General features: G+C 31.2%; 2 protein-coding genes across 3 annotated transcripts in view; one reads left to right on the top strand and one right to left on the bottom strand.

The window, feature by feature from the left end:
- Positions 1–888: 888 nt before the first annotated feature.
- Positions 889–27,477, bottom strand: LOC134694959 (uncharacterized). 2 transcript variants are annotated; one of them, XM_063556081.1, is made up of 17 exons: positions 27,355–27,477; positions 23,687–23,864; positions 21,199–21,297; positions 20,216–20,317; positions 19,413–19,511; positions 17,562–17,660; positions 16,668–16,730; positions 15,808–15,823; positions 12,971–13,228; positions 12,504–12,638; positions 11,288–11,761; positions 10,455–10,561; positions 6,033–7,346; positions 4,920–4,953; positions 3,541–3,812; positions 2,981–3,011; positions 889–1,323 (listed from the first exon to the last, which is right to left on the bottom strand). In XM_063556081.1, the coding sequence occupies exons 2-17, from the start codon at positions 23,834–23,836 to the stop codon at positions 1,046–1,048; spliced, it is 3,531 nt and encodes a 1,176-aa protein (XP_063412151.1). In that variant the 5' UTR covers positions 23,837–23,864; positions 27,355–27,477; the 3' UTR covers positions 889–1,045. The 2 variants fall into 2 exon arrangements, with proteins under 2 accessions (XP_063412151.1, XP_063412152.1); XM_063556082.1 differs by having other exon boundaries at positions 11,288–11,758.
- Positions 27,475–27,858, top strand: part of LOC134695302 (uncharacterized) — a 35,560-nt gene continuing 35,176 nt past the window's right edge. The window contains exon 1 of the mRNA XM_063556526.1: positions 27,475–27,556. The gene's annotated coding sequence lies outside the window, so the exon portion shown is untranslated. The remainder of the gene's footprint in view (positions 27,557–27,858) is intronic.

Here is a 27,858-nt window from a genome sequence, read left to right as displayed (position 1 = left end):
GATTGGATAAAAATAATTAGTTTTATTTTCAATGTTGTCAATTTTTATTGCGACACGCCCACTCTGACGTTGTATATTCATACGCCAACTTGTGTGTGCTTGTTGTTATTGTTAATATAAATAATATAAAAGTTCTTTGAGCCGTATTTTTTTATAGAAATTTATTTATAATGAATGGCAATAATTTATTTTGATTTTATTGAACCATAAAACTAACTTTTGACTCTTCACATTTTACATAATCCGCTTCGCGGATTATTCAATGTGAAGAGTCAAAAATTAGTTTTATGGTTCAATAAATTCAAAATAAATAATAGCCATTCATTAAGTACATAATGGTTCGAATCATGCAGGAGGTAATTTTTGTAAAATGTACTCCTTTATAAAATGAAAGAAGTTATTTTGTAGTGCATTTCTTTTAGACAATAAATGAATATTAAAACAATCCACCCTGCGCTTTCTCAATAATGAATCAATAATATGTTTACAGTGTGTTGTAGTACATTTGGGACAAATTATATCAACATTATAGAAAACTCAAAATATGGAAAATTTTATGTTAAAGGGTTCTAACAATTTTTTTCAGCTTCCGAAGTGCTAATATTTAATATTTAACCTTTTTCCGCTGGACCAAAGCACTATTTTACTTTAAAATTCATGACCCAAATTTTATTATAGTGTCATCTCATATTAGGCATATTAAATAGAGAAATAAATTTGAAAGTGATAAAAAATATATTGGCAAGTAACACGTTATCCACACTATATTTAACAACGAAAATCAAGGGACGACAATTGTTGTCTCGGACCTAGGTTTTTGGCAAAATGAACTAGTTCGTTCTATTCCTACAAACATTGTAAAAATACATAGGCATTCATGGACTAAGATAAATGCTATAATTTTATTAGATTAAATATGCATCTATATTTTACATGCATTCTTCATGGATCTTGTATTTCATGGATCTTATAAATTAATTAAAAAAATATCAAAACATTCATTATCGTTACTGTCAAGTGTTAAACTATGAATTCTGTATCAACTCTAGACGCATTTGTCAAAAGCACCGAATTGATCAATTCTGTAACATGCTTTAGCTAAGACAGATAATGGCTGTTCACTCCTTCTCCATTGTTTAAGGATTTCTGTGGTCTGCTTCATCAAATTAGTTTTATGCTTGAATGCAATTTCCTGCAATTCTACACCCTTTAACCCTAGCTCTAGGCCAAGCTGCAGATTTTCTTTTCCTATGTTGTTTGACAAGTTTTCAAGAACGGACCTATCTGGGGTTGTTGACAAGGCTGCATCAGTTACACGTAATTCTGTCAAAATCGAAATAACTATTTTAAGTTAATAATTAAATAACATAATATGGTATGCATACATTCATTAGTTATAGTTTTATAAAGGAGATACACAAATCGGATCTACTTTAATGTAGTCGGCGTAAACTGATGTTGCATATCGGAATCCTACTTCATTGAACCTAGGGTATGTGCCAAAATAAGGAAGAAGGATTTTGCTACAATCATATATGGTCTTTTTGTTCAAATGTTGACGACTTTGAAAAACAAGATAGATGATTATTACAATAAAATAGGCCCTCTGTATATGCAATGGTCCCTACGTTTATTCATTGAAATGTATGTGTACTATTTTCCTTGACCAAGTCTGTAGATTTTTATTGCGTGTTTTACATGCAAATGACCGAAGATAGAGCTCTACGCACGTAACCCAAATAAATCGTATATCAATAAAAGTAAAGAAGATGGAACATATAATGCAACATTTTTGATACAAGACAATACCTGGTAAGGTTCCGAGTTGGGATATCCCCATGTGAAGTAATAAACTATTGGTTTACGTATTGATAAGGACATAAATAAAAATACTGAATGTACACAATAAAAACATGTGCAGGGATTAATCAGGAAATTAATATATATTATCAGGGACCGATTATTAGAGCTTTCTGGATAACACCAAATTGTATTTTTTTGATAATACTTATCAATACTTAGGTTAAAAAATGAATGATAAAATTGAGAATGGAAATGGGGAATGTGCCAGAGAGACAACAACCCCGACCATAGAGCATCCAGCAGCAGAAGGTCACCAACAGGTCTTCAATGCAATGAGACATTCCCGCACCCGGAGGCGTCCTTCAGCTGGCCCCTAAACAAATATATACTAGTTCAGTGATATTGCAGAAAAGTAAACGCATTACAATACGCACATTAAAATTCAGTTCAAGAGAAGTCCGAGTTTGATGTCAGAAGATGTAACCAAAGAAAATAAACAAAATGACAATAATACACGAATAACAGCAGACTACTAGCAGTCAACTGACATGCCAGCTACATACTTTAATTAAACAGATTGAAACATTATGTCTTCATCATACGAATATCGATGAATTATATCAAATCTTTTACCACATGATTGAAAATAATTATGGTTAATTCACAGTTTTTATTAGCAAGACCACGTTTTGATTATTGCAAAATACGACTCGTCAATTGTTCTTTATAGGAAGATATTTCTCATCGGTTAAGAATAAGCTTATTGAATAACAAAAGGCTACATGACATTCTTTATTTCTCAGTAATAATTTCTATCGGGTCTTTAACCAAAAAAAAAAACGTAAACTGAAAACTGGTCGTTTACAGACTTTTACACCATAATGACCAGAAGAGTGTGGTTTGTTTCTCTGTTTAGAGAAATGTCACTTTTAATTAAAAAAACATTTTCCTGTTTTCAATTTCAAATTATAGTTATTGAATTGTTTACCATATGTTTTCGTTAAGTATATAATCACAAAAAACTTCATTCACAAAAGACATCTAAACAAACAACAGTAATATCAAAAGCATACACATTTCTAATTGGGTAAAATCATTTAAACCATATAAAGACTTTTATCAATTATACAGCCACAAATTAGCCAATCAATACTGCTAAAATTTAAATGATACTCACTATCAGAAGGTATCTCTATATTTCTGAAGACCTGAAAATGGTGTGTTATTATGCTTTAAATATAAGTATATGTTGACATTCAATGGGTATACAGCTTCAAATGAATCATTTACTGTGTTCTAGTCTAAATAACTTTAGTTTACTTGATGAATTGTAAACCAATAAATACATTTGTACTACATATTAAATTTGTATAGTAAAACATTTATGCTAATTCTTGTTATAGAGAAATTGTTCACTCTACAATATTCACTTGTTTCTACTACAAACATCAGCAGGTGGCTATAAAAGAAAAGAAGAGAAACAAATCACTGTTTGCGTTGATCTGATCTAAAACATGTGAAACATAGTGCAGTGTTCAAATCTTAACTCGTGTATCTTAATGAAATTCAGTAGAATTCTCTGTTGCTACTATTACTAGCATATACTATGCATTTAGTGTGCCTGCTTATATCCCCTCTACCATTATTTCATAAGTTTTCATTATCTAACGGCACGGAATGTGCGCAGTGTAATTTACAATTTTTAATCAATATTAATTTCTACATTATCATACTTACTTCACACAATTTATGATGATCTGTCGATACAGTATTCAAAGCATTTACTAGATGCCTAAACGTTGAGTTTTTTTCTTTTTGTTTCCATTTCCACAACGCAAAGAATTTTAATTTTTCAGAGCAGGTATATTCGTATTGCAAACCATCCCATTGACATGCTTGCATATCTAGATTGATAAACAACTGCCTAACTACTTCAACGTTTAAACCAAAGACAAGACGTCCAATGTGTTGATCTGAGGGACACTGGTCGAGTTCCAATTCTCCCAAACCTAAAACAGTCTTCTTGATTAAAGATAAACATTATTCATATTTACATGGTGTAGTATGGAATCAGTATCACACATTTTTTTAGGTCATATAATCATAGTAACTGTTATGAATACACAAATAAACAAGCAAGGGGATTGCAGATCCAGTTTTGTCTTTACAATTGTTTTACTTTTGTTTCTGTAAGTTTTTTTAATATGTTAATGTTTTTCTTTAATACCATTTCATAATCATATTACATATTCTCTTGAAAAATGAAAACTGAATTATTATACATGTTATAGTAACAACAAAATTATTTCCACCAAGAAATATTTTGATTGAGAAGGGTCGAGGGTACAATATTTCAGAAAAAAAATAAACATTTTTTCATTAGAAATTTTATTTATTACACTTTTAGTTGTTACTATATCATATGGTACAAAAATCAACAAAATATATCGATTCTTTTTGGCCCAACATGACTTTTAAAATGACTATATCATTGATAAAGCTCTACATTATCTTCCGTTGGTACAAAATACATTAAAATTGAAATACCCTTTTAACTCATCGGTGACCTATATTTTTTTTTGAATTTTTTTTCAAATAAGCTGTACTTAAACTACACAATTGTAAAATTTAAGCGTTTTCTGTAATTTTATTCTTTTTTTATGCGATATTACATCTATTTCTCCTTTTAGTTCAACAGAGAGAAAGAACCTTAACAAAAATGCATGTTTTTTTCGAAAACAGAATGTGAGCTTAAATGAACGGTGATCCTAGTTTTTATCCTATTTTTCATTAAGCATGTTATGAATTGTGATAATCACAAGTGAATTCATTATACTCAGGTAAGTTAATAATGACACTCATTTTTACGAGAAAAAAAACCCACCTTGTTATTTCGAGAATGTTTTCCATAAACCATCATATCGGTCGATTTTTAACAAATTTGCACCATATGGACCAATTTATTTTTTGTATTACAAAGATGTGATTCGTAAATAATACTTAAACATACATATTTTTTTTAAAGTAAATATATATATAGATTTATAAACAACGTATCTTAAAGTCAGCTATTTTTATGATGAAGTTGATATATTGTACCCTGATATACTGCTTACCTAAGCATGACTGTTCACAAACCAATTCATAGCTCTAAAAGAAAAAAGAAAGTCAACGATATTAACTTTGTTAAAACGTAGAACGTTGCCTTTAGCTTTATTTTGGAGGTGTCGCACGATAACATGTGACGACATTGGTTATTTTCTTCCAAATAACCCCTCAAAATAGAAGGTATCATGAGGCCACTGGCTTTTAAAGAATATTTTCGAATAGTGAGTTTTAAATGATTCCTTGGTATATTCTGCCGTCAATTTTGACCTGCTTGCATTTGACGATAAAAAAAGGAAATACATATATTATTATTTAAGAGTTCACAAAACGTGTGTCTGTCAGAGAAAAAAAAGTTATCTTCAGTTTTTATAGAGTTAAATAGATATAGGAAGATGTGGAGCTCGGTTCCACTTTTTTCTATCTACATTTGATACTACTTTTTTATTATAGTTTTTATTTGTGAACCTCACATGCAGTGGTTATTTTAAACATCACTGTTATTTTATTGTCCTGGACTCACATTTTGATTCGATTAAAACATAATTAATTAGAACTTTCTAGATTGGATACCGGTTTGTAGTTATTTACCTTTGCATTTCAAAAAAATATTTTTTTAAGCTATAAAACCAAAAAGTCAAGCGAAGCATGTATTTTCCATTTTACTGCATGTCCTTAATGATCATTATACCAAATATGATCGTGATTTAAACTAATGAACGGAAAATTATGGAAGAGTATGTTATTAAGTATGACTGGTGAAGCTTTGACAATTGAGCCGATAGTACTCCTGACAACTAGTAGTTATTTTAACATCTGTATCGACTCAGTGTTAAACAAATACAAATTATACTTATCAATGTAGGGCTTCGGAAGGGATGATCACGTATTTGTCTTCATATGGAGCACTTGAACCACGAATAAGTGAAAGACAAGAATGTATAAATGCTTTGGGTGTTATTTTACCGAAAAGGTACATTAAATACACAGAAAGTAAACTTTGCCTGATTGATGGCATACATTTTAAATGTGTCCAAATTCATTGACGAAGAAGTGAACAAAGATATTCGGATATTCGATAGGTGTGAGAAAACGAGAAGGTTTCTCATGGAATTGTAATTTACCTTATTTACATTCTGTATTTTTTTTTCAGCAAACCACAGTCGTAGGTCCTTAGTATCATGTTTCTTTTTGTGCTTTGGACATTTCCAACGGTAGTTCTGATTTTCTGTGGTCAGGTTATGTTGGAAGAAACATAAAGTAGATGAGCACCTAACACCAAACTCTATTACATAAGGGATTATCCGTTGTTGATTCCCTGTCCTTTCATCAATTTGAACGCATGAAAACTCCGAAACGGTCTTCTTTGTTGACTCTAAATCAATTGAAAAATCGCTATCTGTGGCGGACCAGTAAAATTTAGATATTTCAATGATAGCTCTTGTCAAACACTCTTGTACCGTAGATGCAACAGTTCCAACAATACTTTGCTTTCTTGTTTTATGAACTAGTTCTATAATTAGCCTTTTCCCGTCTGCATATAATATTAATTCATGGCAATCGTCAACATGAACGATTGCACAGTCGGTGAATATTGATTTGATCGTCCACATTGACATAGAAGTACCAAGAAATCTGTACATGAAGGCTGGAGGTATGACATCTTCATTGAAAGCGTATGCTAAGAGGATACTGGAATCGGATTTTACTTTTGGTCTTTTTGCTTTTTGTTTGATCATGCAAGGCACATAGTATTTTTGCGTTTCAATTTCTACACCAGCTTCTTCTAAGACATTTGACCTGGGTTCAATTAAGATATCCAAATATATCAGCATGTTTATCAAATAATCCTTGTATGCTTGTATATGTCGGTATTCCTCTTGTCCCCATAACGTAAGAAGATCGACCTTTCTTAAAATGCCTTCATCTCTTAAAGACAAATAGATTTTTCTGACTTCTTCATTTTCAGGCCAAAACTCTTCTTCTGTGACTACAGATTTAAGGACCTCAACTAAATAAGATGGATCAATGACGACGTACTTGTTCAACTGGCCTTCACTGAAGTAGATGTATTTCCCAAGTGCATGCTGTAACTTCAAAAAGGTAGTAAGTTGGGAAGCTGTCAGTACCATCGTATTATTTGTAGCATTAACTTCTTCAATTTCAACCAGTGACATAATTTTCCGACCATTCTTGGCATGCTCCATAAGTTGTAGATCCAAAGGAACACACACGGTTGGCATTGGTTCACCCCAACTTGGATGTGCAAATGCAACTTCTACTATTGCCTTACGCAATTCATCTACTTCCAGGTCATTTTTGTCTTTGGCATTTACAAAGAAGAGTGGGTTAATCTGAAGATGCTTTCTTCCGGTATGGTGTTCAAACAGTTTCTCTATAGAACCAGTGAGTTTTTCCTTATGTTTAATTATATTTGCCTAAAAGATATTCAGCAATTACTTAAATAAAATTTTCTTTTTTCAGTCAAAAGTATTATTATTGTTATTATTATAATTAGGTCTTTCCACTTTTCGTGGAAAGACCTTTTGTTTTTCTTCTGATTATTTTTTTTTTTTTTCTTCTGCCGTCTGAGATGCTTTTTTGCTTTACAACATATCGAATGGATGTTTGGCCAATGATGTTGTTTAGTAATGGAGGTTTCAAAACCCACCCTGTGTGACCGAACACTTGTTCTTATAGGAGTTCTCTCCCCGCGTTCCCTTTTTCTTGTTATCGCTATATCTCTAAAACCGTAAAAGATTTTTACGAACTGTTTTCACCAAATTGTTCGTCTACTCTTAAAAATGATTTGTTTTATTTTGACTGAGGTGATCAGAAGACATCTTATGGGAGTTATTTCCCTTTGAAAATTTAAAATAAACGATATGTTGGGTTAATTCATACGGTATAAGTTGTAGAGGCCTGCAGTCTTTTGATATGAAGTCCTTGGTTCATATAAAGTAAATTGAGGTCAAGGTCAAGGTCATATTATAAATTTTACATTTTGCTTGTTATCTTTATTCAAAAGAAATTGTTACAGTTAATGATATGATATGTTTGCAAAATCACTGTTTACAATAAGGCGCAACTTCAACTTATTCAGTCGAAGTGTTTTGGTTAACTCTTATAGGAATTTTCTCCCCTTATGTATTTGAGATCATTATTTCTCCACAACCATACAAGTGATTGACCTCGGACCTTATAATTAGAGTTCACTGACCCATGACCTTGAAATTGAGGTTAAGGTCAAAGGTAAAGTTCATGTTATAAATTTTGAATTTTGCTTGTTATCTTTATTCAAAAGAAACTGTTACAGTTTATGATATGATGTGTTTGCAAAATTACTGTTTACAATAAGGCGCAACTTCAACCTATTTAAGTCAAAGTGTTTTGGTTAACCCTTTTAGGAGTTTTCTCCCCTTTTGTATTTGAAATCATTATTTCTCCACAACCATACAAGTGATTGACCTGGGGTCTTTTGATTTGAGATCACTGACCTATGACCTTGAAATTGAGGTCAAGGTCAAAGGTAAACTTGACATTCTAGATTTTGACCTTTGCTTTAAATTTGTTTTTGTTCATTATAAAACAATTAAGTCTTCTGTATATACCTATCAATCTTATTTTTCTATATCAGTTAAGGTACCAAATTACATCAACAAGGAGTGACCCTTTCTAACATCTTTTTTTAAATTTCATTCTAATTATCGAGGTGGAAAGACCTTCAATTGTTCTCTGAAGAATTGGTTTTTAATTTTAATTAATATTATTATTATTATTATTATTATTATTATTATTATTATTATTATTATTATTAGGTCTTTCCACTTTTCGTGGAAAGACCTATTGTTTTTCTTCTGATTATTTTTTTTCTTTTCTTCTGCCGTCTGAGATGCTTTTTTGTTTTACAACATATCGAATGGATGTTTGGCCAACGATGTTGTTCAGTAATGGAGGTTTCAAAACTCACCCTGTGTGACCGAACACTTATTCTTATAGGAGTTATCTCCCCGCGTCCCCCTTTTCTTGTTATCGCTATATTTATAAAACCGCAAAAGATTTTTACAAACTGCTTTCACCAAATTGTTCGTCTACTTTTAAGAATGATTTGTTTTACTTTGACTGAGGTGATCAGAAGACATCTAATGGGAGTTATTTCCCTTTGAAAATTTAAAATAAACGATATGTTGGGTTAATTCATACGGTATAAGTTGTAGAGGCCTACAGTCTTTTGATATGAAGTCCTTGGTCCATTTAAAGGAAATTGAGGTCAAGGTCAAAGGTTAAGGTCATGTTATAAATTTTGAATTTTGCTTGTTATCGTTATTCAAAAGAAACTGTTACAGTTAATGATATGATGTGTTTGCAAAATCACTGTTTACAATAAGGCGCAACTTCAACTTATTCAGTCGAAGTGTTTTGGTTAACCCTTATAGGAGTTTTCTCCCCTTATGTATTTGAAATTATTATTTCTCCACAACCATACAAGTGATTGACCTCGGACCTTCCATTTTGAGTTCACTGACCCATGACCTTGAAATTGAGGTCAAGGTCAAAGGTCAAGGTCATGTTATAACTTTTGAATTTTGCTTGTTATCGTTATTCAAAAGAAACTGTTACAGTTAATGATATGATGTGTTTGCCAAGTTACTGTTTACAATAAGGCGCAACTTCAACCTATATAAGTCGAAGTGTTTTGGATAACCCTTTTAGGAGTTTTCTCCCCTTTTGTATTTGAAATCATTATTTCTCCACAACCATACAAGTGATTGACCTAGAGACTTCCGATTTGAGTTTACTGACATATGACCTTGAAATTGAGGTCAAGGTTGAAGGTCAAGGTCATATTCTAAATTTTGGAATTTGCTTGTAATCTATATTCAAAAGAAACTGTAACAGTTAATGATACGATGTGTTTGCCAAATTACTGTTTACAACAAGGGGCAACTTCACCCATTTAAATCGAAGTGTTTTGGTCAACCCTTTTAGGAGTTTTCTCCCCTTTTGTATTTAAAATCGATATTTCTCTACAATCATACAAGTGATTGATCTGGGGTCTTTTGACTTGAGATCACTGACCTATGACCTTGAAATTGAGGTCAAGTTCAAAGGTCAACTTGACGTTCTAGATTTTGACCTTTGCTTTAAATTTGTTTTTGTTCATTATAAAACAATTAAGTCTTCTGCATATACCTATTAATCTTATTTTTCTATATCAGTTGAGGTACCAAATAACATCAACAAGGAGTGACCCTTTCTAATATCTTTTTTTTAAATTTCATTCTAATTATCGAGGTGGAAAGACCTTCAATTGTTCTCTGAAGAATTGGTTTTTAATTATTATTATTATTATTATTATTTATCAATATTATTGTACAATACATTTATGCATTTCTATTTTAATTCAAACATATTAGTTTCATTTTGAGATGAATGTATCTGCTTTTTAATGTGATACGACAAAAATCTCATCAAATAAATGGATGCATGCATAAGAACTTTAAAGATGACATTTAAATGTTCATTTATCATATCTTCGTACTTGCCTTTTTGATCAGATCTTTGTGAGTGGCAACAAACAGTATTTTAGGAAATCCAGCTTTTGATGTTTTGCAGTAAGTAAGTATAGAGTTGACCCAATGCAATAAGTAAACTGAAATCAGTAGGACATAAGATTTCTAGATATACAAGCAGATTTTAAATTTATTGATACACAAAAAAACCATTCTGTTTTGTCTCATTAACTGCGATAATTTGGACGTTTAATTTGTTTGCATCTTTACAATACAGGCCTATAGAATAATGTACAAAGAAATGTTTACTTCCGCTAACATAGTTCCCTTTTGTTCCATAGTCTATACGTTATAACTGTTAAACACGTTTTCAAAAATGATCAAAGCCTTCCATCTCTATATGCCATACAATGCTGGTAATTGTTAAATAGAATGCAAAATGTATTAGTTGGGACAGCTTTGCTTTTGTTAAGTTAAGAATTTATTCAAAATAATCATACACACTACTGTAAATTATATATAAAGTAAATATGATTCATATTAATTTGCTTATATGAGTTTAATTCTTTGCCTATTTTCAAATATTGAAGTTTAATTTTTTTTTCAAATATGTCTGTCTTGATAAACAGAAGTCGTCTATAAATGACCTGATATACAATCTTTTAACATGCATGATGCAAGATGTTGAGTTGATTAAGAAAGCATCACAAATGTGTGTTTATAAAGTATTTTGATAAAACTCTACATAAAGTGAATGCACATATTGAAAAACTGTACACTTATTATTAATTAGTATGGTGAAAATAATATTTGACATTCATAGTAAGCGATTTCAAAAATCAACACAAAACTACTATTTACAATACCTGCCATTGTTTTCTTTCCGGATTGACCTGGAAGGTGCGATAGATCTGACATTTCCTTGTGAATTTCCTTGCTGCCATTAAAAATTATAATGAATATTCCTCTGCTTGATATAAACAATTGATGGGTCATATAGTATATTTTTTGGCCTCCAAAATCCCATAAATCTATTGGAACCAGTTTCATCTTGTATTCACCATCCTTGACTGCCGATAAAACCAAGTTGAGGATTTCATCGTTTGTTAGTATTTTTTCTCTGAATTTTTCCTCTTTAAACGATATTTGCTGTACTGTATGTGAAACTTGCACTGGAGCATCTGACTTATCACTTTTATTGGGATCCGTTTGTCCTGTTTCGGAAAGAGAAGGACCTGGCGTAGGGAATTGCTTTCTCGTATTCACTTCTGTTCCTGTTGTTATCACTGGATTTGGCAGGAGTTTCCTTCCTCTATTCGTGTTTTTATCCGCATAAACTTCTACAACATGTAATATTATGTTTTATTGTAGACGATTGCATGTTACATTAATTACCCACTGCTTTTTTTTTATTTTAAGCGGAGGTAAAACAAAATTGGGATTAAGTGTCTAATGGTGTAATTTTATGTATTTTCTAACCATCACAAGAACATCAATATATAATTGTGTAAGTAATGTTTAATAAAACAATAAACTTAAAAATGATAGTGTAAGGTGTTTCGGTTGTATCAACCTACTGTATATATTTCTGTCCAAATATGGTATTAAAAATCAAGTCTCATTGTGTAGTCGCTGACAATATGATCCTTTTATCATTATTAACACAAAAGAGGAATTCGTGCAAATAAAGTCATTATAGATAACAGGATTGAAATTTTGTATTTGAACCATTTCAATGAGGTTTTTGAAGTTGTTTTTCTGGTGAGTGTAACTAGTGAACGTTATCTACATTCAAGCTTGATTCAGCTCTGAATTAAGATAGTGATTAATTATTTGCAAAAGTTGTTTAAATGCTTCAAAAGGAAATTCAGTTTGAAAGGTAATTGGAAGAAAACATTTGATTAAGTATATTTATAAATCAATGGTGTTTTCATATTGCTACAATTGGTTATAGACGGATGTGCATGGTAGTTGATGCTTATTTGTCATGATGCTTTGCTTGAAGTTTCTTAATATTGGTAACAGTCATTACCACCGTGATGAAGTCTTTTTAAAAAATATTTGAAATAGTTGTGCCATTACCTCTTAGAAATATAGCATTGCTTTCATCATAACCAGTGTCATCACTATCTTCAAGGTTTTCCATTTTTTCTTTCGATTCTTGTTGTTGGCTAGAACTTATCAGCATGCTTTGAACTGCTGCGTTTAATACTGTACCTTAAAAATGGCAAAACAATCATATTTGAAAAAAATGTATTCACTTAACTCATAGATTTATAAAACAAAGAATCACATTAAGAAATGCATCATCTTAATGATTAGGACATCAATGAGTTTGTCTTAAATCGAAATGTCTGATGATTTGCTGTCAGGAGTCATTAATTAAAATAGATCACTACACATGATCTGTTGCAACCATTTTATTGATTAGCAATGATTGTTTGTTTGTACTTAAACTGTCAACGCTGTTTTATACTATTGCACAAGTGAGGTAAATAAATTATGTAGTAGCAGCATTTTTGGATTGTTTAAGAACAATCAATACATACCTTGTGGGACAAAAATCCATTTTTTCTCGTCTATATCCATCCCAGCTCTACCGAGATAAATCCAAATTCCATCTGTAGACCTTCTTTCTTCTGGAATTGGATCGCCAACCAAATTCTTTGCCAAAGTCGTCTTACCAACATTATAAGCACCAACCAAAAATGATCTGTTCCAATAACAACGGTATGACCCGCTACTCAGCATACTCTCAAACTCCTCTTTTGTTTCAATGCCAAGCCCTGCCATATCACTAAATAATCCTTGAATTACACCAATAAGTTATATTCATGTGATACCGTTGTTCTGCTGTTTTGCTTCATTCAATAGATATATGAGGTATGGAATTTTTCATAATGTTGCAGTTTGATTACTTATTACAATTATCCATCAAAAAACAAATGTGCAAGCGACATGTAAAAATGTTGACAATTTACAGGAAAAACGCAACCGTCTGATTTAAGGTTTTGACTGTAAAATGTTTCATGAAAATAGCATCATAAAAAGCAACGAACTGACCCTAATTGTCACGAGTGAGGCCGTGTTCACATTGACATACACTCGGTGTTGTGTTAACGCATACGTAAACGAAACACAATTACGTTCTCATTGATGAAACTCAATGTTTATATGTATTATCATGTAGTGTAAATCATGTTTTGTCTACATGCAGTCGATAGTAAATGTAGGCCTTGTGTAGGTTTAGTGTACACAAAACTGAGTAAAGACTAGTGTCATTCGGGAAGACCTTTTCATATGAATTATGTGTTTGGCAATGATGATGCTTTGAGTTTTGATAAGGGGTTAATAAAGTTATCTAAATATTTTTTTATTACAAATTAATATATCAAGTTTAAGAAGAAACCTTTGAAAAGAACTTTTTTTAATTATTGTTATAAACATTTATTTTGTTAAAAAATCGTTTCTTTTTTAAATATACATGGTAACATTAATGTTCTGAATGTCAAGTGTTGTGTACCACAAGGACAATTTTTACGTGTATATTCAAGGAAGAAACGATTTTTGCTAATAAGGTGGCGGAAATTGTCTCGTTTGTACCAACTACACCTACATGACTACACAATTGATACATGATGGCATTTAAGTGTTTATTCTAGGTACTGACGTTCTTTATCATGTAAATAACGTGTTATAAGGTTCTTATATTTTTCTTTGTGAATTATTTCCTTCAGTGTTTTTTTTTTTTTATAATATTCCTCTGTCGAGTTTCGGACCATTTTACATCAAGTCATTGTGCTATTATACTAAAGTCAATCAAAGCATTCTTCTCTTTCATTTTTGCCTATATATGATGTTGTTTTTCTGTGTTGACATATTTCGTTGTTTATAACACTTTTTGATATTTTTACCTATAATGTCTGTTTGTTTTGGTCACAGATTTTTATCCATAGATTGGAATTTTATGAGACTTTCATACAGGTGAGCAACGCTCTCTGTACGTTCATAACCCTTGCAACAACTCTTTGTGTGGTCTATAATTGGCCTGTTGCAAGGCAAAATGTATGTCCTTATCCGATATACCCTCATTTTCTACAAGCAGTTGAATTTTCCCGACCTTCATCCCAGATGGACTCTATTACAAGACCTACCTATTGTATTATTGTATTTATTAGGTCTTTCCACTTTTCTGTGGAAAGACCTATTGTTTTTCTTCTGATTATTTTTTTTTTTTTTTTTCTTCCGCCTAATTTTGTTCTTGCGATAAACATTTGTTTCGCAGTATGTCGCTTAGATATTTGGTATATGATATCGAACAGTTTATGCGCTTCTGAAATTTACCCTGCGTAAACCAATACTTTACTTTGTAGGAGTTATCTCCCCAAACACTGTTTTCCTTGTTAGCGCAACTCCTTCGCAACCGTAAGATATTATGACAAATTTATTTTACAAAATTGCTCATTATATCCTTCGCATGATTTGTCCTGTTTTGACCGAAGCGATATGAACGCTCCATATGAGAGTTATTTCCCCTTATGCATTTGATATAAGTGATATGCATTTCTATCTTGTAAACCATAAGTGCTAGAGACCTAGGATCTTTTGATTTGAAGTCCTTGGTCCAAAAAAAATGAAAATTAGGTCAAGGTCAAAGGTCAAGGTCATATTCTAATTTTTGAATTTGGCTTATATCTCTTATTTCCAGAAACTGATTAAGATAACGACAAATTATTTTACCTAAATTGTTTGTTGCGACATGTCGTTACACGTAAATTTTGATTGCAAGGGTACGTTTAACGTAAAAGGTAGTTTTCTCCCCTCTTGTATTAAAAAATATGCGTATGGTGATATAACTCATTAACCAAATATAAATAAGACTTATAGTCTTTTGATTTGATTTCCTTGGTTTGTGACCTTGAAATTGAGGTCAAGGTCATAGGTTAATACGACGTTCTAGATTTTGACCTTCTCTTTAAATTCATATAAATACATCATAAAGCCATAGGAACTAATATTATTAAGTGATTTTTACTATATCAATATAAAAATAGATCTTTACTAGTGGAAAGACCTTCAATTGTTCTCTGAACAATTGGTTTTTAATTGTTAACCTGTTCTCGTTCTGATCATGCATGAAACATTGGTCACTGGACATTTAGTAACCCTTAATTAATCAATAATACAGTTAAGATGTCTAGCCTACTATAAAACCAGGTTTAATCAACCATTTTCAATATAAGGAAGTCTGGTTGCTCTCAATTATTTAAATGAACTTATGATTTTGTCAATGATCTAGTTTAACAATATACAATTTGTTTGACACAACGATAGCATGATATTTTGTCGTAGGAACATTTTATAGAAAATTATACTATAACGTTACCTTGAAATTGATACTCCTGAAAGGATAATAAGATATAAATAAGCATACTGTGTCATGTAGAATGGAAGATATATGCTATATGCATTTTAATTATTTTTTGTTAATTCAAATTGAAAGCGAGATACATAAGAAAATATACTATCGTCGTTGAACACGCCACCTAAATATATCTTTTTTAGAATTGAAATATTTGACTTAATAAACAATTAACTGTTACATACTTTCTAAATGAGTAACGGTTTAAAAAATCAACCAATAGAAGATCAATGCTGATCTTTTATTTACACTACTCAATAAATTCATCAGTGCACACACATCTTACTTAAGCAGTACATTCAGTTTTCAAAATTCAAATTATGAATTATTGTGTTTGAAAAATGGAAAAAGAAATATTTAAAAGATCGTTAAAAAAAATCTAAGCGGTTTTACTTGATTGATTAACTGATGTGAAATGCAATGTTGAGCATTATTGTGTCATTTAGTAGCAGATATATTTGATAGGTAGAACCGCCGACCTTCAGTAGGAAAACTGCCACGTGCGGGATTTAGTCTCACAACCTTACAAGGCAGTGTTAACATGATAATGATTGATAGCAGTTCAACTACAAAGAATACTCGATCACCGATGTCCTTTAAAATGAAAGATTTTGTCCTCATGATATAAAAATCAATCACAATCCCTCCTGTTTGGGGTTAAGTATCATGCCATCATAACATACAAAATGTATATAAGAGAGCATAACCAGTACTTTGCCAACAACTAAAGACGTGTTGCAGTTTTGTATAGAATATTATCAAAAAGGAATTTGTGTGAATATATGTTTTTATGTGTGTATACTGGTAATGCGTCGACATATTACCTGCAATATACCAATAAGCGATTCATCTTGTAAATCTTGAGCTGCTGCCATGGGTGAATCATCCTGTAAATTTAATGTACAGATGAAATCAAATTAAATTATACTACAAACGCATAAAGATATAAGCTGCATAACAGAAGAGTGACAACTAGAATTGTTTTGAAGACATTTTTTTTTTGATAAATAAGAATAGCTTCATCTTGAAAAGATAGGAACTCTATGCTTTAAAAGTCCTTGGATGCTCAACTGCATCCTCAAGTACATGTATAGTCTCTTTTAAGAAACAATCATAAAGTGGTAACACCTTTTTATAATATGCTTATTATCTTCTTCAAATAGTTATCAAAAAGTAAAATAAAAAAAATTTACTGAACTGTGAGAAAAATTCAAATCGGTGAGTTCCTTATCAAATGTCAAAATCATATGATCAAACACATCAAACGAATTGACAACATCCGTCATATTCCTAACTTGGTACAAGCATTTTTAAAAGTAGAAAATGGTGGATTGAACCTAGTTGTAAAGCGCTAAACCTCTCCCTTATTCGAAAGTCGCATCGAATTACATTATATTGACAATGATTCGTGAACAAAATGTCACAAATAGGGTACGTCACACAACAACAGGAACCACATAAAACATTTGAGGTGATCTCAGGTGCCCCAGAAGGAACAGCAGATCCTTCCCAACATGTACCACATGTCGTGTTGCTCATATTATTAAAAAGCCGGTAAAAAGTCTAATTCCGTAGGTCATATTCGTGAAAAGGGAACGGGATTGTAGGTACGACTTAAAAACATATCCGATATCATATGTATAACGGATATTCTATAACGGTCAACCAACCCGTGATGGCGTCCCTAAAATTTACGAATATTGTAGATTACTACTTACTGTTCTGTTCAGAACAAACACTGAACTTCCATTTTCAAGAAGAAGTTGTAAACATTCTTTCTGTTTGTACTGTATTGCTGTATGTATTGGTGTATCTCTCTATATACAAAAACATAAGATAGTATGATAAGATATACACAAATGAAATAAATGAAATAGATTAAATAAATTAGATGAAATAAATTAAATTAAATAAATGAAATAAATTAAATTAAATAAATGAAATAATTTAAATAAATCAAATATATGAAATAAATAAAATCATTTATATAAATAAAAAGATACACAATAATAAATAATTAAATGAAAAAATTTAAAGAAAAAAAAAATGAATAAAAAAAAAAATTACGAATAGATGTACAAATAAAAATGATTATATTAATAAGATAAAAAATAAATTAATAGATAAATAAGATCAATAAATAGATAAACAAATAAATAGATAAATAGATAAATAAATAAATAAAAAATTAAATAAATAAATAAATAATTATTTTTTAAATAAATACATTAATTAAAAGATATATGAATTAATTAATAAATTGATAAATAAATGAATAAATTAATCAATTGATTAATGAATCAATTGATTAATGAATCAATTAATAAATAAATAAATCAATAAATAAATATAAATATAAATATAAATTAATAAATAAATAAATTAATTAAGAAATTAATTAAGAAATAACTTAATTAATTATTTAATAAAAAATAACTTAACTGATTAATAAATAAAGAAATACACAATAAAGAAATAAAATAAAGATAATACTCTTATTATAATAAACACTAGACACCTTAATTTGTAAAATAACATAGATAAATCAAATAAAATTATCATAGAATAAATACAACAGATATCAGGACAATTTGACAACCCATTATCTATAGCATTCGTAGTATAGCAATGAAAAAGATCACATAACAATTAATCACTTAACAAAGGCTTTAAACAATATTAAGAAACTACAAATGACATAAGCACATGTGTTTTCTTTGTCTTAAGTTTTAGTAAAGTTTTTTTGGATCTCAATGCTCTTCAACTTTGTATTTTATTTGGCTTTTTAAAACTTTTTTGGATTCGAGCGTCACTGATGAGTCATTTGTAGACGAAACGCGCGTCTGGCGTATTTATAAAATTTAGTTCTGGTATCTATGATGAGTTTATTTTTAACCTTCAACGGTCTTTTTCAAGGTTCATGAACTGTTGTTCGTAACATTCTTGTGTTGGCATGACATCGTTTTATCCTGGTTTATACATTTTTTTTATGAAAGTTATTCTGATGCTGATGTTATGCAAAACATATGTATATATATATATATTTTTGTTTACTGCTCCAATCTGTAACCTGTCTACCCTAATATAGCACCTGTGATCAACTCTAATTTTGTCGTAAAGTAGTTAGTGTTGGTCTTGCCTCGGTTTCAAGTGTTGTTTTATGTGCTTTTTAATTTGTCAATGTTTGTTTTGTTTATAAAGCTTTCAGTCTCGACTATCCTTTGTCAGTACAAACGTGTTTCTATTTTAAATTTTCGAAGTCAACACAATTTCAGGTTTCGAGCATTTATTTATCTGTTTTTCTGTTAGTCTCGTTATTTTTGAGTCATTTATAAGTTTGAATGTCTAGTATCTTTTGCAACTCTTTGTTAGGACAAAGAATCTTACAATTTTCAATCTGATTTTAATGAACAATTGAAATTTGGACTGATTTCTTTACTCTTTGCTTTTCGTTGAAATGAATTCTATTCTTCCATGTACCCTAACTCCATATTATTTACACATGTGTCTTTAGTGTTTCTTAATACATCATTTACATCTTTAACTTATAGCTTTTAAAATAGTTTTACAATATTGTCTTCGACTTGTAATGAAGCTCCATTTTTGATTAGCAATGCGGCAGAAGGACAATGACCATACCGAACAGCTAGATGCAAAGGTGTTTCTTTCTGTAAAAAAATAATCTATCTTAATACGATTTTTCTCATTGAAAATATTTGAATAACTACAATATTTTAATAAATGATGGTACTTGATGGGGACATTTAGTCGCAAACAGTTAATGAAATATTAACTTAACAGTGACGGATTTTTTTTGGGGGGAGGGGGAGGACCCGGGACTCGGAACTCCCCTTTTTGACGATCAATGCATTTGAATGGGGACATATAGTTGGAACCCCTTTTCCTGATCCACAGGTCAAAATGAGGCATTAATAGGTATGAATGTTTTTAAAATGATATGCTTAACAGATTTATTTTTTGTAAATATATATTATCTAATACAATTACGTATTTTGACTCGCATCCGACAAGCTTGAATTTTCTCTTATTGACGTGAATCTTAGTGAAACGCAGCAGATACTAAAGTGATTTGTGCGTGTAAGACGGTATGTTCTTACCCCATAAAAATTACTATCTAACAAAACTATCCAAACGGGGCTAACACGAAAAACGTTATTTATTTTTTAGTTGGAGTGTTTCTGATTGGGAAAAATTTAAAAAATGGCGAAAATGCAATTTAATTGTTTTGTCTTGTCACAATAACCGTTGTACAAATTATCAGTGTGTATAAAGAAAACCCATAAAGTCTGTCTATAAAATACATATTTCCCTTTTTTCAAATTGTATAAAAACATATTTTACTTCTACTTACTCGATCATTTATTTCATGAACAAGTTCCTGTTTTTTTCTCAACAGGAATTCAATACTATCAGAATGTCCATACATAGCAGCAGAATGTATTGGCTTATTTCCCTAGGAATAACAAAATATAAAATTTCAGACTGCAAGAACGGATGTTAGGTTGCACCAATGATGTCAATAGTGCGATTCGATAAACCACGCCTCTTTTGTGGAGATAACTAATATTTATAGATATTTTACTTTGTTTAACTACTGGTTTCCAAATACAATTTATATGTTTAGTCTCATACAAACACACCTTATGAATATAACAAGTATAAAATGTTTAAATACACATGGATAGCTGGACAAAGGGTGCAGAGTCCTAGTACATGTTTACACTGCATAGTAAGAAGTGAGAAACAAATAAATGTTGAAAAATATCCCACAGAGCCTTATGGTTCAACCATTAAAAAAAATAGTATAACTTTTCATTCATGGGTAATTGATCTTACGAAATTCCAAAGTAACAGTAATGCATTTTTTTTTATTATAAAAGGAGTTCCTATTTGAAATTGCATTGTCTATTTTCATTGAAGTGCATATAAAAGTTGATACCCAGTCCTACATCCGAAGCCATTAAGTGTGAAAAATTCATATTTTTTACCAGTTGTATAATTGCAAGCTAAAGCTTTAAATTTTTCAATGCATGCTATTAAGCAAAATATACAACTAAACTTGTACCCAATGTTTTCCCAAAAGCCATTCAAACACAGATAAAACACGATTGCCAAATTCAACCTCTAACGTCCAGCAACGTATTTTGTTTATATTGTGGTTTGCAGAGATATGATACCTTGCCCGACAACAGCTAAACTCTTTTTCGTCCATTTATGGTTGATAAAAAAAATCCTTTTCAAATAAGCTTTTGACCTAACGTATCCCTGTACATTTATCGTCGAAATGCTTATCTGGTGAGGAAACTGGTGCCATTATTGTTATTCAATACTCACTATTCTGTCTTTGGTATGTATCATAACCCCAAGTAAAATCAGTTGTTCTACGCATTCTGTTTGTTTGTACCTTATAGCGATGTGCAAAGGAGTTTCTCCCTGCAAATCAAATTTTATAAGGATATGACAAGATGATATAAAAAGACTTTAAAAACGTATCCTCTTGATCTCAATGACAAGATATTAGGACACGGAAACATAACTTTAACTTATGTCATTAATATTATCGATAAACGACTGAGAAAAATAGGTCTAATGGTAAACACAGAAACCATAATCAACGTATTTAACATCGTATAAATTATGCACTTGCTGATATGTTATCTATATTAAAAATAACCGTAGACATCATGTTTAATGCATACTGGGTCATAAACCAATATTTAAACTATATGCCTTTTCTCTTGATTGTGATGACATTTCTTTTCTAGTTCGTTATATGAATATACCTGTACCATTACAGCCTTGTGTCGTCACAAACTGTTTGCTAGTAACGATCAACCTGAAAATCTTCTAGTCATATATTAAAATGAAATTATGAACACCGTTGATATTGTTACATCTGATTTTGAAACAATTCTGAAATTAACGACAGGGTCCATGAATAAAAAAACCTACGAACACTACCAAAGCGGTTTGTGTTCATACCGGCAGACACATTAACCAAAAATATAGTGATGATGCGACGCATATACTTAACGAAAGTTCTACAAAATCTGTAACACGTAATTATTAATTCGTCTACAGGTCAGTATGCTCAACAGAGAGTCAAATTGTGTGTAAACAAGCATTGGTTTTCCCGTTTGAATGGTTTTACACTAGTAATTTGGGGCCCTTTATAGCTTGTTGTTCGGTGTGCGTCAAGGCTCCGTGTTGAAGGCCGTACTTTAACCTACAATGGTTTACTTTTTAAATTGTTATTTGGATGGAGAGTTGTCTCATTGGCACTCACACCACATCTTCCTATATCTATGTACTAGTATGTTCTGGTTATTTAAATTGCACAAACAACCATTTAAATTCTATTTCATCACCGCATCTAGTGAGGGTTCAACAACTAATCTATCAGTGCTACTAACTTAATCCCTTATTACATTCAAGAATGTGTAATAAGCGTTTGTAATAAAGCTAATAACAATCAGTTTACCCGAACTACCGGTTACCATGGTCACCGTATCTATATAAATAGGGAGCACACATTAATCCACCAGTCTGTCTCTAATGAATTTCCGTTTTGGACCGAAACCGGTCAGGCTACGAAACATCATCAGGCGCTGTTAATTATTTGTATTGGCATATCTGCTATATTTTTATGCTTTTACATTTTCCACCCTCTGATACACATAATTAGTATGATTTCTACTGACGAAAGCTCTTATGGAACAAATGTGTTAAGAGACCTCTGATGTCAGAACACCCTCTTATATTGCTTAATGAAAATAAAGATATTACTGTAAACTAAATAATTTTCGCAAGCGATTTATTTTCGCGAGTTTCGCGATTGAATAAATAACGCGAAAATTATTCCCCGCGCATATATAGAAAAAAAATATATCGATTTTGTCGTCAGCAATATAAAACATAACTTAATGTGTATTGTTTTCAAACAGGATGTATAAAAAATAAAATCACAAAAAAATACTGATCTCCGAGGAAATTCAAAACAGAAAGTCCATAATCAAATGGCAAAATCAAAGTTGAAACACATCAAACGAATGGACAACAACTGTCATATTCCTGATTGGTACAAGCATTTTGAAATGTAACAAATGGTAGATTAATCCTGATTTTATAGCGCTGAATCTCTCACTTGTATGACAGTTGCATCAAATTCCTTACACATCCACGTTCATTGTTTTCTAAATAAAGACTACCCTACTGTCTGTCGATATTATTCTTGGTATTGCACAAGTCGTTTCTTTTTTGAATGTCATTGACGTTAAAAAATAAATTTTGCTTTTAACTAGCTTTCAGTACTTACAAGTACTGTCGTGTTGATATGAACTGTTGATAACATTTGTAACTTTTATTTTTGTTATTGAGAGAACAGACCATCACTTATAAAGTACCGAACCTTTCTTTTGACATTGATACATCTGTTTTGGTAACACTGAGGACTGAAGTGTCATCATCTTTAAAGTCATAAGTAAAAAATAAGATAATTGATTAAAACTTCAGTTATCCTACATTGAATATGAAATATAAAGCATCCTTCCTAGATTAGTATTGGTCGTTTAGCTCCTCAAATTTCTATATTTTTATAAACATTAGTTAAAAAATATTTTAAAATGCTTTTTTCATTTAAATGACTCTACGTATATGACCTTACATTTTTTTTAAATGTGTGTTAAGTTTGTTAGTGGATCTTTAATATATATTATGTTAACTAGTATATAGATCTATTTTTTCTACTAACATATGACGCTGGACTTATCCATGCGAATTAAAAAACGAAAGTTTGTATAGGTAATAAATTGTGTTCACTTACTGTTTTGATATGCTTTCGATTTGTTCCATCATTTTTGTTGAAAAACGAAGCTTGTTCTTTTGTAAAATATTTATTGATTATATCTGTTATGTGTTCGTCTATGGCTTTTGTATTTTTTCCAGGGTGGGCTATAGGAGAAAATGTATCCATGTTATCTAAATATTCCAAAAGCCAAACCCTGAAAAAGACAATAATAAAACTAAGAACGAAAATAGTGAATGTGTCACAGAGACAACCCGACCGAAGAGCAGAACAAATTCAACAGCTGAAGGCCAACAATGAGTCTTCATCACAGCGATAAAATCTAGCACCCGGAGGCTTTCTTCGTCTGGCCCCTAAAGAAAATGTGTATTAGTTAAATATATATTGACGTCACATTAAACTTTTCATTCAAATGACTGTAAGTAAATGACTCCTCGCTTTTAATAATAAGATTGATGAACAGTTAAAAAGAATAGCGTTTATCTTTCCAGTTTTACGCTTGGTAAGCTTTCTGGTCGATTCCAATGCTGGTGGACGTTTCGTCCCCGATTGTATCACTAGCCCAGTAGTCATCACTGCGGTGTTGATAATGTGGTCATTTTATAAATTTTCTGTTTACAAAACTTAGATTTTTTTCGAAAAACGATCTTATTCTTATTCCAGACATTGATTACCTTAGCGTTATTTGGCAAATTTTTTTGGTATTTTGGATCTTCTATGCTCTTCAAGAGGGACGAAACATCAAAAGGGACAGTCAAACTCATAAAATCGAAAATAAACTAACAACGCCATGGCTAAAAATGAAAAAGACAAACAGACAAACAATAGTACACATGACACAACATAGAAAACTAAAGAATAAACAACACGAACCCCACCAAAAACTAGGGGTGATCTCAGGTGCTCCTGAAGGGTAAGCAGATCCTGCTCCACATGTGGCACCCGTCGTGTTGCTTATTTGATAACAAATCCGGTAAATAGTCTAATTCGGTAGGTCACATTCATGAAAGGGAAGGGGAGTGTAGTTACGACGTAAGGAACATATCCGATATCATTCTTGAAACAGTTATTCCATAACGGTCAACCAACTCGTGATGGCATCCGTAAAATTTGCGAAGGGGTGAGTTCAACTTCACCATTTGGAAGTCTTGGTTTAAAAGCTTCCTTGTGAGCAGCAACCCTCTTTCAAGAAAATAATGATAGAAAATGCACGGGAATATCGTATCAATTGGAAGATATATACCCCGTATGCAGGTGCTGCTGGAATGTTGCTACTTAGAAATGGAAAGTTCAAAATTGGAATGCTGAAATCATCTCTTTTGTCGTAAAGTTTTTTTTCCAATCGACTTTTGTACTTGTTTTGCTTTAAAACTATTTTGATATGAGCGTCACTTATGATTTGTATGTAGACGAAACGCGCGTCTTGCGTTTCAAACTATATTCCTGGTACATTTGATATCTATAAACTCCTAAACGTATTTATGACCTAAAATAAAAAAAGCCCAAAAACTAACTTGAACATATACAACACTAAAAAGACAGAGCCTCCTGACTTGAGATCCTCCATCGCTCACCCCTCCTCTATACATTTAACCAATACAGAATGAACAAACACACAACAATATATAATACATTGTTCAAAGTCAAATGTTGTTTCTGATTTAAAACTTGTGATGATTGTTAGTCACTATCACTAAATATGCAATTATATAAAAAAGAAGATGTGGTATGATTGCCAATGAGACAACTATCCACAAAAGACCAAAATGACACAAATATTAACCAATTTGTATTAATAAATCAGCACAGACATACCAGAACAAAACAGTATTTTTGTCAAGTTCATAATTGGCAAATTTGTGAAATTGAAGATTAATGATTTTGAATATATTGCTACAAAAATTATTTTTGAAAACAACTTGATTTTTTTCTAGATATGCTTTATAACAGATAGATATAGAACGCCGTAAATTTCTTAAAACGCAAATATTTAATGAGTTAGTCAAAAACTTTTATCCAATACGGATGGACTAACGAACTTATGGACGAACGACCAATTAGACAGAAGACACAAGGCCTCTTCTTTTGTAGGCGGGCACAAACAATAAACTCAGCATATTTACCAAGATTAAATTTTATATTTATGCCATACGCACGGTTCCTCTACAAAAGACTCATCAGTGACGCTCGAATAAAAAAATGTTTAAAGGGCCAAATAAAGTACGAAGCCGAAGAGCATTGAAGACCAAAAGTTCCTTAACATTTTGCCAAATTCAGTTAAGGTAATATATTCCTGATGTAGAAAAAGCCGTAGTATTTCAAAAATTCAAAGTTTTCTTAACAGTTAATATATTATTATGAACATATCAATTATAACTCAAGTGAACACGGAAGTGCTGACTACGGGGGTGGTGATACCGTCGGGAAAATGAATCTCCCCAGCAGTGGATTCGAGCCAGTGTTTGTAAATAAACCGATCATAGAAACCAGGATTAAATTTTATATGTACGTCAGAAGCGCGTTTCGTCTACAGAAGACTCATCAGTTAAAAATATTCTTCAAACAGCAAATATAAATTTTGGTTCTGCTTTTTAAAAGTTAAAGTTAATACACAAGTACTCAATAGTAAACGTTAATGTATCATAGTTAATTTCTATTTTTGTCATTTATATAACATTTCAGACGATGCATACTATCTCGTAAATTCTTTATTAAGTGGTTATCTGTTTTTAAAATAAACAATTGTTAAAGTTTATCTATTTATCTAAAGGACATTGATTTAAAAAAAGAGTTTTGTTGTGTGTAGGATGAAATACGACACATATATATTATTGTTTCATATCAAATACATAGGTACAATACAATTTGTATTTCATTCATAGGTTATAAAAAGAGTTAAAAAAAGAATGTTGAACCGTATCTACTGAATATAAAGGTAAACAAACTATCACAAAGAATGGACACAGATAATTTGTCCCTATTCAAGAGAAATAAAGCCCAAGGTCACCAATGTGGCAAGAAATCAACAATGAAAATCCGTAACCAGAAACGGTCCTCAGCTGGCCCTTACACAACAATGTATACAAGTGTTGTGAAGTGAACGCCACACGTAACCCTGGATAATATACACAACCAAAAAAAAATCACACAGGACTATCAAAGGCTTGGGTTTTCTTACTTGAGACATTATCATTAATTAGATATTTTAATGAACAATCACTTCACAAAATTTAAAAGGAAGGAAACAAGTCAATTATAAATTATTTTCAAATATTAAGGGTTATAAATGTACAAATTAGTTTCTTTAACGCTATTTTTTTTGATCATTTACCCATGACATTCTCTACCTTGAAACTGTATCATGTCTATCGCGGTAATAAGAAACTATACATGTGATTTATAGCTTTTGTGATGTAAGTGATATTTAGCTCTTGTCTAATGTATGATTAAACATATTATATGAAAACAATGAGACGTAAAGGAATAATAAACATTTCATATCATTAAAAGTGAGATCGGTTTCATGATACATGAACAATTGTTTTCAACATATAATAATTTGAATACAAGTTTTTAATAAATATAAAATTAAGAATTAAACCTCACCAATACAATAGCATTATGATTGAGTTGAAAAACATAGAGATGCAAGTATTTCAATAGTACGAGAATTTGTTTACACTTACCTAGTTTCATTCTGTCGTGTGTCAAAGATAAAAGTTCCACGAAAATAAGACTCGGTGTTCACTGTACCGCATAGTATTTACGATTAAGTTCTGATAATTTAAAAAAACACTCCATCAGTTAAGTGTACAACGGAAACCGGGGAATTCCAGATGTACACACCTACGACAAAATGGCGTCTTCACATTATCCTGGCCAAAACCGGTAATGTATTGCATTTTATCAATTTCCGTCTATTATTCTTTTTACTTATATGTTTTACCATCAAAATGTTGCAGGACTTCATTTTAAAGTGCCGACAACTTGTTTTATGTTATGAGTCGACATATATTGGTAACACTTTATAGTGTTTTCCCCTGTCGTCAAAAAAATGTATAGTACAATTACAGTCATAGGTAATAATTAGTTGGATAACAAACACATATCTTGGTTTTCAGTGATTTCTATCGTTTTCGTTGAAATTGCTGAAAACGTATACATGTTTATAAACCTTGTTTCAATCGTGT

The sequence above is a fragment of the Mytilus trossulus genome, chromosome 13 (assembly GCF_036588685.1).
Source record: "Mytilus trossulus isolate FHL-02 chromosome 13, PNRI_Mtr1.1.1.hap1, whole genome shotgun sequence".
In the NCBI taxonomy this organism is placed as follows: Eukaryota; Metazoa; Mollusca; class Bivalvia; order Mytilida; family Mytilidae; genus Mytilus; species Mytilus trossulus.
Note: the sequence above shows the minus strand (reverse complement) of the source record. Positions and strands in the feature narration are given on the sequence as shown.